The sequence below is a fragment of the Mycetomoellerius zeteki genome, unplaced genomic scaffold (genome assembly GCF_001594055.1).
Source record: "Mycetomoellerius zeteki isolate Tzet28-1 unplaced genomic scaffold, Tzet1.0 scaffold149, whole genome shotgun sequence".
In the NCBI taxonomy this organism is placed as follows: Eukaryota; Metazoa; Arthropoda; class Insecta; order Hymenoptera; family Formicidae; genus Mycetomoellerius; species Mycetomoellerius zeteki.
The window spans coordinates 3,878,767-3,890,376 of NW_017256436.1; the positions used below are offsets into that span (position 1 = coordinate 3,878,767).

The following is an 11,610-nucleotide window of genomic DNA, read 5'->3' on the forward strand; positions in this document are numbered from 1 at the left end:
TTTACAACAGTAAAGCATGATATGTCGATAATGAAAGAATGGAAAAGTTCTGCATATAGTTCTTTAAATTCCGAGATTACATCGGAGAACGTTATCAGTCGTAGAAAAGCAGCTTTATGCGTCAAAGGCTTAAGTACGTCATAAAGAATTAAATTGATGAGCCGGAGGAAGACACAGGGGAAATGCGGGGAAGGTAAGGCAACTCTTAGAGATAAGAAAAGAAACAGAGGCAGACGCGTTATATATACGTTTCATATCAAAATATATTTGTGCATAGACAAGAAGACAACCGTGACAGGTAATTTCGTACCCTAAAGTCATACGTCAGTCATACACCAAGGCACGTGCGTAACGTTTTCTCTCTCTCAATCTCTCTCGCATTCACACTAATTGCACGCGGTCGCACGTCTTGGCTTGTAAATAATGAAATCGTTCGCAAGTATACGCCCGCATTACATGTATGATACGTGCAATCATGATGAACGTACGGTGCACACCGGCTGCTGACTGTTATACACATTAGATTCGCGTACGAGTTAGCAAAGATGAAGCCACACTTCATGCGACTGCATGCTTGTATAAAACATTCATGTATGATTCTCTGACTCTTCCGCCTCTCGCTTGATTATCGGTCTCACTCTCGACACTAATAAAATATGCAATTACAACAATTTGTCTCTCCCGACGCATTCGCGCACGCGATGTCACATATACATACGTACACAAACGTTATACGACTCGCTCACGCACGCACGCACGCACGTACGTATACAATCCGCTCGACTATTCCCCAGTCTTTCCGGCCGTTTCTCTCTCACATTCTCTCTCCCTCTTTTTCTCAGCTTTTCTTTTAACAAAATATATTAGCTTTTTATGTACATACATTTCAAATATAATAAAATTAATTAGTACTATAATACAAGAGCGTGGATAAAGTGCTCGGCTGTGTTGCTTGGCGCTTCGTCGAATATAACGAGCGCGGAAGCGAATACGTATCGAGAGAAGATGGATATCGACTTGTCTCTGCATTGTTGCACGATTGTTGATGCGAGTCACGTTGATATAGATCCCCGTGTTTCGATATGACTTTTTTTTAGGTACTTGGTAATTAAAGAACGATAGCCTAAGTTCATTAATTTAACATTATCTAAGAACCGAATCTAAATACAGCGCCGTGTATACGTGTCTTTCGTATTGGAGATGTGTTAGGTGTATGTTCTGTTTATGTGTAATACGAAACATAATATACAACTAAAGTGAGGATTCTCTTGCGTGAATCACATCGAGAGACGATTTGTTCGAGATGTCGGAGCTAGCCTTCGTATTACGATTATTTTGCTGCATCAATGGTTTCGAAATCGATGGATCACTCAGTCTTACTTATATTTAGCCCATAAATGTCAAGTTAAATAGAAGAATGATGATGCCTTACAGAAATTTAGATTAACTTCTTATTTTGAGTATTAAGAGCAATGCTTTTACTCAAAATAAGTAATTTTCAGTACTAAATTAAATTTCTATAATAAAGAAAAAGTAAGACACTAAAAAAAAGAAATAACACGAATGACGAAGGAAGATGAAAGAGAAAAAGGAAAAATTGGATTGCCTTTCTCGCGCTCTTCGTTGACTCTGAGCGTCTATATCTGGATGGAGAGATATCGCAATACGACGACGGCTCGCTAGCGGTTCACGCGATTGATTCTTCACAATTTACTCTTTTATTTATTGGTATTCGCCTCCCTTTCGCTTTCTCAGGGTCCGAATGGCACTCTGAAGCGAAGGGATGCACGTCCCGCGGGCAAAGTCACTTCTAACGAAATGCGAAGTTCTTGCGTGAACCACGCCGATCGCGTTTTTCAGTCATCGAAAGCATAGAATAGCTCGCTCTTCTCACTCGCCCTCCTACGCGACTCGCCAATCCCCCTTCCCTCTCCTTCCGCCTCCATGTTCGCGTCTTCGCGGATCTCAACGCAAACGACGACGCACGCACGCATGCACGTGTGTTCGCATCGAGCACTCTGAGCCGAGTGAGATATAAAGGACGACGCAGAAGACGAAAGGAGAAGGAAAAAGATGGATGAGCAAACGGGAGGGAGGGATGGAGGACGAAAGACGATTTCACTTCGGAGATGTACGCGATACTACGGGGAGAGAAGCAAGAGGAAGCGGAAGATGCGACTGACTTCGTTCTCACAATCGGAGCAGCCTGATAGCCCAGGGACGCGAGTCGACGACGATGTCGTCGGAAGACGGTGTCATCTCGAATTGCGTGGCAATGTCCGTGCACTGCTGCTGCTACATAGGTCCAACCGCATGCTGCTGAAACTGGTCGAGGTGCCTGGAGATCTCGCGGTGCAGTTGCTCGGGTACCACGCCGACCGAGCTGAAGAGCGACCTGAGTACATTGAGCTCCTCGTTGAGCAGCTCGATCCGTTTCTTCAGCAAATCGTTATCTTTCACCAGCAGCTTGACCTTCTCCTCGGTTTCACGCGATCGCACCTTCGCCTTCTCGCGGCTCTTCCTCACGGCGATGTTATTTCTCTCCCGCCGTCTCCTGTACTCGTCACTTGCCTTGTCGATAGCCTTGGTTTGTTTTCTGGCGACGTTCGCGTTGGTGTGATGCTGATGGGCCATTACCGGCCCCTTCATGGGGCTACCCCGTGGCGGCTGCTGATGAACCGGCGCACCTGGATGACCGCCCGGTATCGTGGACGGCGTCAAGGTGGTGAAGGTCTGACCACCATTGGCGAACGGGTTATTCGTCACTGGGCTGTAACCGGTGGGTGGATACTGAGGGCAGTGGCGTCTGTAGTCCGCTGGATCCAATGGTTCTTCCTTGATGCTAGGCGACTCCGAACTTGAGCTGTTGCTGTCGCTGCAGCTATTGCTGCTCTGGTGATAAGTCGCTCCGCTGTGCACCGGCTGCGGCATGTAAGCAAGCGTCGTGCGGGGATAACCGCCCGTCCTGACATGTTTCATAGCGTTGTTGTTGGGACCGAGCATATCCAGGATATTATCGCTGAATTGGTTGTCGTCGATTAAGTTTTGAAGATCCAGCGAAATTTCTGGAGCGTTGAGATCAGTAAGCTCGCCAGCAGCGGCGCAATGTTCAGCGTATTGCTGATGCAAGCTCGCCTTGCTGCCGGAGACCTGCTTCACCACCGCGCTATTTTGCTGCTGATGGTTGTGATTGTGGTTGATCTGCAGCGTGGAATTGTTGTTGTTCGCCGCGGCGTTATTGTTCTGATTGCTGGTGTTGTTGTTGAGCACCTGGGACTTCTTCAAATCAGCCGTACCCTGGGCCTGGGCCTGATGGGCCGCCGAATCGTACATGACTGGTGACTCCATCGCTCACTCGCACATCACAGATGGAAATCCTTTCGCGACTTCACCGCGACCACCTGTACGTTCGTACAGGTCCGTTTGCACGTAGAAACGTCCTTGCGTCCGCCTCAGTTCTACTTATTGTTAGTTATCTCCCTCTCCTTCGGCCGTCGTAACGCGTACTACGTCGTTCAAGACGAGCCGGTAGGAGATGAGGAGAATACTTTCCGATGAGTATTTATTATCGCCGTCACGTCGTTACCGCCACGCCGTGGACAACAAACGGATCTCGTTTTCCTCGAAAGCACGCGTCGCGATTTTTGACACTGTTCCAAATACTTACTTAATGATCCCCGGATTATATATTCCGAGATTTCGAGGACGACGGCAACACGTTCCCGTCTGACGATGTTGTCTCGACTATTAACTCTCGTTGTCTGCTCCGCGTCACCGCGCGTTCGTTCAGTTAGTCTTGACGCGGTTTACTGACGCCCACGCGCACAGCCGTACATTCCTGTACGCCTGTACTCTCGCACTCTCGGTGTACACACGGAAGAACCGCTACGTGGAGCTCGAGGGTACGGGAATTCAATGCGACAACAACAAACTCACTTGAGAGTTGGCGCGCAACTGAACGCCGCAGCGGCATGTCGCAAGCTTTCAATGTGGCGCGCGCCGCGAATCGCTCCGAGTCTCAATGCGCTTGCGCCCGCGTTGGACTTCCCTCCGCTCGTTCCGCTCCGTCCGTACGGTCTGTACTTTACCTCCTCTCGCGAACGGTCCTCTCTCGGAGAGACCGACCGCGGAGCGTCCACCGCCGCCTTCCTCCTCCCGTCGCCGCGCCGATCGGCGGCGTTCGTTGAGTTCGCTCACGAGTTGCCTTCCACTTGCCCCCCGCTCCAATTTCCCTTTCTGTTTCCGATGGCATTTCGGCCGTCTTTTTTCCGTTCCCCTTCGCTTCTTCGGATCTTTTAAGCCGCGCATCTTTTTTTCTCTCTTTTCTTGTTTTTTTTCCGCCATTCCTCACGTCCTAGCACCCTGCGATTCTATCACGGCTCCGCGCGACGGAAAAAGTTTTCCGGCGTTTGATTCTCCCGATGCTATTCGCGCCGCGTCGCATGCGCGTACGAAAGGTACTTTTATTCGCGACGGATGCATGGATTTTCCCGCTCGGGCAATTATCCAGATAGCAACGTGTCTGACTTGTTGCTGGTATGTTGTTTGCAAATATGTATGTGTTCCTACCAGAATTGCAGCAATTTGAGTATGCATTTATTGACAGATTTATGCCTTCACAATATAACAATTTTGAGTAACAATTTATTATCAATTTGCCGATAATTTTAAAATCATCATCATCCAAATTCATGCTGTGAATAATAATCTATAGGATCGCACAATACCCTGTCATATTGCCGACAACGCGACAATACATGTAATACATTGTTGTCTCGTGTTGCTACACTGTCGGTATATTCGTTGAAGACAAATATATTGTAAGTTACCAGCATCATAAGCAATCGCAGATTTGTGCGATTTTGCTGAGACGCGCTTGGTTTATCTGGATAGCTTTTAGTTATCAGGCAGATCATTTGAGTTGTTAATTATTGCATGAATTGTTTGAATTGGCAATCGAATTTAAATGAGCTATTAATACCGAATATCAGACTATATATATTTAATTGCCATTCATTAACTTCCGTTAATGTATTACAATTAATATTTTATAATTGTTCATATTTAATGTAGCTTGTTCATATTTAATGCATCATGTGTCGCGTGACTATATACGCCACGTGGTGCTAATCACGACGGTTGATATTTATTTTTGAGAACATCTTATTACAGCCGACAGGAAAGTGTCATCGTTTACACCTTATTGCGCAATCGGTGGTAATCAATGCAGAATTTTTTTGCCATTTGTGCTACCTTGTTGAGATTTTTAGAGATTTTAAAAGACGATTTTCGTTATATTGTTTTAGTTGCTTAAAATATATCTGAACAAGACATGTAAATTTTTCAAGACTATTAAATAACACAGTAATAAAGTAATAAGTGAGGTTTGCAAGAGAATTATATGATTGCGGATATATTCGTAAAATTTTAATCAAGATTTATGATAAAGCATTGATATTTAACATTAAACTACATTAAAAACGATCATTTTGATTACATCTCTCCATTTTCTGGAGCTGTTTTAGAATGTGTTATTTTCTTATATTTATGTCTCAATGTTGATTGCGGCTTATCATTCCGTCATAGTATAAAAATGTTTTATCCTCGCTTTTTCCTAAAATTCTCCGGAACTACAGATTTTTGAAACGTTCATCCTCTTCCGGTGTCATCGGACCATAGATCATTCTAGTCAGATCGCTTGTAATCTCTGGAAGATAATTTTTACAGGAACAACCGGTGGACTTTTCCACGCGAGATGTATCGCGATCGAACCAGACAAACAGTTCTTCCGTCGTCACGAATAGACGAATCATTATGTTGCGTCATGTTTTGATTATTTATCTACGCGCATTTTTTTATCTTAACATCATAACATCATACAGCGTAGTTACGCGTGCGTTGATCTACAAGCCAACGTACGCTGACGTACATTAATCAATCAGATTGAACGAGTTTCTGCATATCAGCGACTCGCTTGTATCGATATATTCTTATCACTATCAAAGCACGAAAAAAAAAACTAGACGCGACGATTTTTGCGCGCGAACGATACTAAGATTAGATCGCGTTAATTAACATCCCTTTGCGGATCACTAATTAAACGCTTTATTCGTGTTCTAATTCATGTTGATAAGTGTATGTGTGTGTCAGCATGTGTATTACATAATAACGGGTTACGAAACGGGAATCAGAGACCTATAAACAATACGCGTTATTTTTTATCTGTCCCTCTCTTTTTGATTCTTTTATTTTATGTTGACTAATTTTTTTCCCTTCTAAATGAAAATAATCTTGTTTCGTAAGTAAAAGATCTCTTTTAAGATATATATATATATATATATATATATATATAAAGATGGTACTAAATTATTTTATTTTCCATGAATTATTGATATTTAATTATTAATAATATTTTAGAAAAAACAATTACATATATTTATTACTTCGTGTTATATATGTGTATATATATATATATACTATCCATAAATTATAACTTTCTATAAACGAAGTCATTATTTGTTTTACTGCTAACATTAAAATGACATTTAAATCATTACAATTTTTTAATTTTACATTTTAATAATTTCTGCAAATTTGTAAAATTAAAGAGAATAAATATAAAGCTAGCGTATAAGTCATCGGTTTTCGTTTTTCGGAAACGGTCCACGAATTTTTATGTGCTAGATTGCATTCAGAACCTTCATGGATGCGTTCGAAACTCCGAGTAGAAATTTTTCCAACTATTCTTCGAAAATTAACTCGGATCGTACAAAACTGACATACCAGCAGGGCTGCGTATTTTTGCATTTAAAATGCCATTTAAAATGTAATTCTATTTAAAATGCTAAATGTAAAATACTTAAAAAAATGTATATTAAAATGTATGTAAACCATTCTGTATTTGAAAACTGTTTAAAATATCTATTTACCCATTTTACATATAAAGTGGATTCGAAAAACGTTTTATACATTTTAAATACATTTTTTTAAGTATTTTATATTTGGCATTTTAAATGATTACCCAGCCCTACATACTAGTTGCGTTCGGAAATATCGAGTAAAGTCATTTAAGATATTACAATACTCTAAGCTTTTTCAATCTTTGAATTTTCAGAAGTTAATAGAGTAATCTGTCTCGCTATTTTGGCACGAAGCTAGAGCTATACGAAAGATAGAACAAATTGAGTTTACCGTGGTCTCTTATTAATTCAATTGTGGGATGTCGAGCGATCCATCATGTTGTAATAAAAAACCGGAAAACCATCGTGAGTATCTAGAGTTAAAGGGATGCTGGAGCGATCAAACTGTCGACACATTACAGATCGATAAAAATCCCTAAATTTACTGAACGGAATAAAAGTCCTTCGATAAAAATCTTCTTCGAAAAGAATGCGACACCGGATATTGATATCCGGCAGGACAATCATGGCTTCCACAGACAGAATGCAGTAATTCGTTTGCCGCGCGACAGAAGTTAACACAGTAGCCAATCATTCTTTCGCTTTTATAGAAAAACGATAAACTGATTGGTCAATTTCCGCCGTTGCTGCGTTTTATGTGCAGGAACCATTATTCGGTCGGATTTCGGATATCTTCCCAGATATCTGGCACAAATTCCCTAAAATTCTAAAAAAAAAGGAAGGCAAGATAAAAATAGCGATAATAATTTTCTTTATTTCTTCAATGTGGAAAGAAAAAGATGAAAGATGAACTGTACAAGAAGTTCTGCAAATATAAAATTTTAGCCGGATATGGAGTCGGTAAATATTTTAATGATATCCGGTTATCCAATCGAATATTCGGGATGCATCCCTTCATTTATAATTTTAAGGGGATCCTAAAGCCGTCTGTATTACCGACTAAATCGTAATTTTTGTATAACAAATACTTTTTTCTCTTTCACAGATTCAAAAATCCTTTTCCAGGATTAAAATATACACATTAATACGTGTTTGTGATGTAGAATTTATGCCGAGAACGATAAAAAATTTCGAAATTGAAATCTTAAGAAAAATTTTGTCGTTCTCAGCATAAACTCCACTTCACAAACACGTATTAATGTGTATACTTTAATCCTAGAAAAGGACTTTCGAAGTCTGTGAAAGAGAAAACAGTATTTGTTATACAAAAATTATGATTTAATCGGTAATACAGACGGCTTTAGGATCCCCTTAACATGCGGTATCATAAGAAATTGAAGAAATCAGCTTGAAATATTTACCGACCGTTTAAAATTGATTCTCATAAGCGCAATGCGATCGGATGAGTCGCGCCATCTGGCAGCGCGTTTGCAAGCGACTTCAGTCGGTATTGCATACGCGAAACGGGACCGATCACCGCCGGAAAGACTCGACTTGAGCCGAATTTCCTCGCCGTGATATTAGCCACAACAAAAAATTTGTGGTAATCGCGCAAAAAGTTTTTGGCGCTACGTATTGCTATATTTTTCGCGTTCTACCTACGGCAAGCAACGGCAAGGTGCTCGTCAGCCACGTTGTCGCTTCGTCCAGGATTCGGCGGCCCGTCGACGGCGCGAAGTAAGGAATTGCGTGCACGCCGTGCGGAGAACTCGGTATCGCGCGTTCGATCCCGCCTGGCCGTGTTTGCGGATCGTGTTGTGTCCAACTCGTGTGCGCCTCTTGACGGCAAACGGCTCGACGGACGCATGCACGCGTTGCGATGTTTTGATGAGAACGGATCAATGCGAACTCGATGTCCCGATATATCCATCACTTGCATGCTAATTTGGTGGTCGTGAGATGATATGCTTAGCTTCGCATGAGTGATTTGGTCGACCCCGCGCCACCGCGTCTCACTGCGATGTTCAATCGCTCTCTCGCTGTGGCATCTTTTAATTTAACCTACAAAGAATCTTCGCATGAGGACTCTCACGTATTTTTCCGAATTTCGTTCTCTTGTCGAAACTTAACATTCGTCATGACGTAATTGATACAGGTCCTCTCGCGTATATCGCTGCATTTTTTATTTATCTTCGATGTAGGTTGTGATATCGAACGTGTAATCTCTTTATTCTTGAAAGCCTGTATCATAGAGATTGAGATTGACTGATCAGAAGAAAGAAAACAAAAAAATATCAAGTTCGATAAATTTTGCTTTGATCAGATTCAATCTCAGGTCAGTTTGAGTCTTATATTTTGGACTATTTTAAGTACAGTCTCAAGATGTAATAAGCCAATTATATAGAGGGCTGTATTAGTATCTTAAGACATTACTTAAGAATGTTTTAAAATAAGAACGATATTGTTCTCAGTCTCAATTTCAATCTCTAGTCTGGAGGTTTATTATTTATACCTCGTTCTTGAAACAAGGTAAAAACTGAAAATTTTATAAAAGTAGAATTCACTCGACGTTAATCAATGAACTATGAGGTTATAAATCTTCTAATAAATTTGCACTTGTAATTTTCATCTTGTTTCAAGAACTGTAACAGGTCCTTTATTTAAGATTTTTAGGCCTGTTCTTTTTAGCTAATTTTTAGCTATTTGCATCGTTTATCTTTTTTATTTTTTTCTCCATCTTGGAAAGAAAAAGAGAAAAGATGTAAGAAGTTCACCTGAAAAGAAGACCTTCTTTTGTTCTTATTATTTCATTTTGTCTATTAACATAGGAGATAGGACATTATGTCACTATGTCCTATCTCCCATGAATACATGACACATGAACTCACTTTGGCAGTTCTGCACTAAGATTTTATAACTCTTAATGACTGTATCTATATTGTTACATTGTTATTGCATAGCTTTTTTTATTATACACATGTGATATCTGCATGATGATAATATAATGATACCGATACTGTTATACAAAGTTATTAAATTCTAGAACTGATTCGTTTGTCAAGTTGACTGATGTTTCGTTGTAATGTTGCTTGCAGACTGCACAATCACGTAAGAGTTATAGGGAAATTCCAGCATTCACAATGGCAGGAGAGCAGCAACAGTTTTTTCTCAAATGGAATGACTTCCAATCGAACATGGTGTCATCGTTCAAACACCTGCGAGATGAGAAAAGCTTCACGGATGTGACATTGGCTTGCGATGGTCAGACTTGTAAAGCACATAAAATGGTCTTGTCCGCTTGTAGTCCTTACTTCAAATCTTTATTAGAGGTACATTGGCCATATTATTCTATTATTTTACATCATCATTCTAATATTACTATTATCTATTAGCTAATTTATTAGTAATTGATAGACTTTGCAACTAAATAAATTTTCTCTTTATATATAGGAAAATCCGTCCAAACATCCAATTATAATTCTAAAGGACGTTGCGTACAGTCATCTACAAGCCATCCTAGAATTCATGTATGCAGGTGAAGTAAATGTCTCGCAAGATCAGCTACCAGCATTTCTCAAAACAGCAGACCGGCTTAAAGTTAAAGGACTAGCTGAAGCTCCCGGTGCCATTAAGAGAGAAGGTTAAAAATACACACGTAAAATATGGTATGATTTAAAATTTTATTTATTTGGCTTTAGGAGTGATATAAATATTTATATAAATTTCCTATGTTCAAATTTCTAATTATTATTTTATTGCAAAATTTTCTTTATAATTATGTATGTATTCGTTAATTTAATTTCTTACTAATGTAAGATATTTATATATTTGATAAAAGATAAAAGAAATCTCTCATTTAATATATAGATGCTATAATATTTTTTTAAGTAATATTATTGGTTTCGGAGTTTATATGTCGCACGAGAGTTCATTGTTCGGTTATTGATTGTACAAATCTATTTATATTCTTGGGGTGAATAATATATATACGAATTTGATTGTAGTCGCGCGCTCAATTAAATTCGTGTATATGTTGTCAAGTTGTCATACGCGTTGGACGTAAATATAATGAGCTGAAATTCTATAAATACAATACCACAATATCATTTTTTATGCATGTTGTGAGGTTTGTAACTATGCTTGAAAATGCAAATGGGGCAAAAATGTGAATTTTGATTTGCAGGTATTTGAAAAGTGTGTGGACTGAAAAAACAGTGTAATAATGTAAAGTGATTGAGTAAAACACGTACCACACAACATAAACACACAACACAACATACATTATAAATATATAGACATATGTAAAAAAAATTTAAACACTGCGTGTGCACAACTCGGTGTCCTACGGTTCATGACTTGGATCAACACGCGGTGATGTAAAATAATGCCTTTTTCTTATTCTCAGTTAATGTTAACTGGTTGTATTGATAGTATGTACACATACATGCAAGTAGAGAAAAAAATGTTGATGTTTGTCTTGAACCCATTACGCCATATTGGCAATAATAACAACACATTGATTATTTTTTTAAAATGAATCGTCGCGAATCGGTGGATCGCGATAGTTTACAATGCATACTGACCGGGGCAATCTTGGTGGATCAAGTTGGAAATGTTGACAACACCTGTTACAATGCCTGTTTTTCAAGCCGATCTACCTGACTCGTAGCACTCCTCTATCGATTCTATTTGGTAGATCTATTCACGAAGTAGCGTTATCTTATATTACCATAATTATTTCTGTCATTTATTTTTATCACGCATTAATTATTATTTAATTCATGTTGAAAATATGAATCATCATAAACAT

At 39.6% G+C, this 11,610-nt stretch overlaps 2 protein-coding genes across 2 annotated transcripts; one reads left to right on the plus strand and one right to left on the minus strand.

The window, feature by feature from the left end:
• Positions 1 to 1,597: 1,597 nt before the first annotated feature.
• Positions 1,598 to 3,979, minus strand: LOC108720383 (slow border cells). The gene has a single exon (XM_018444366.1). It carries the CDS (start codon positions 3,346 to 3,348, stop codon positions 2,296 to 2,298), a length of 1,053 nt encoding a protein of 350 aa, XP_018299868.1. The 5' UTR covers positions 3,349 to 3,979; the 3' UTR covers positions 1,598 to 2,295.
• A 4,366-nt stretch (positions 3,980 to 8,345) lies between these two features.
• lolal (longitudinals lacking protein-like) lies at positions 8,346 to 11,330 on the plus strand. Its single transcript, XM_018444346.1, has 4 exons — positions 8,346 to 8,537; positions 9,896 to 10,129; positions 10,251 to 10,465; positions 10,984 to 11,330. The coding sequence occupies exons 2-3, from the start codon at positions 9,941 to 9,943 to the stop codon at positions 10,443 to 10,445; spliced, it is 384 nt and encodes a 127-aa protein (XP_018299848.1). The 5' UTR covers positions 8,346 to 8,537; positions 9,896 to 9,940; the 3' UTR covers positions 10,446 to 10,465; positions 10,984 to 11,330.
• Positions 11,331 to 11,610: the final 280 nt, after the last annotated feature.

Coding starts and splice junctions, on each gene's coding strand:
- lolal (XM_018444346.1), top strand. CDS start 9,941: ATGGCAGGAGAGCAGCAACAGTTTTTTCTCAAATGGAATGACTTCCAA. Junction 10,130..10,250: donor ACTTCAAATCTTTATTAGAG/GTACATTGGCCA, acceptor CTTTATATATAG/GAAAATCCGTCCAAACATCC.
- LOC108720383 (XM_018444366.1), bottom strand. CDS start 3,348: ATGGAGTCACCAGTCATGTACGATTCGGCGGCCCATCAGGCCCAGGCC.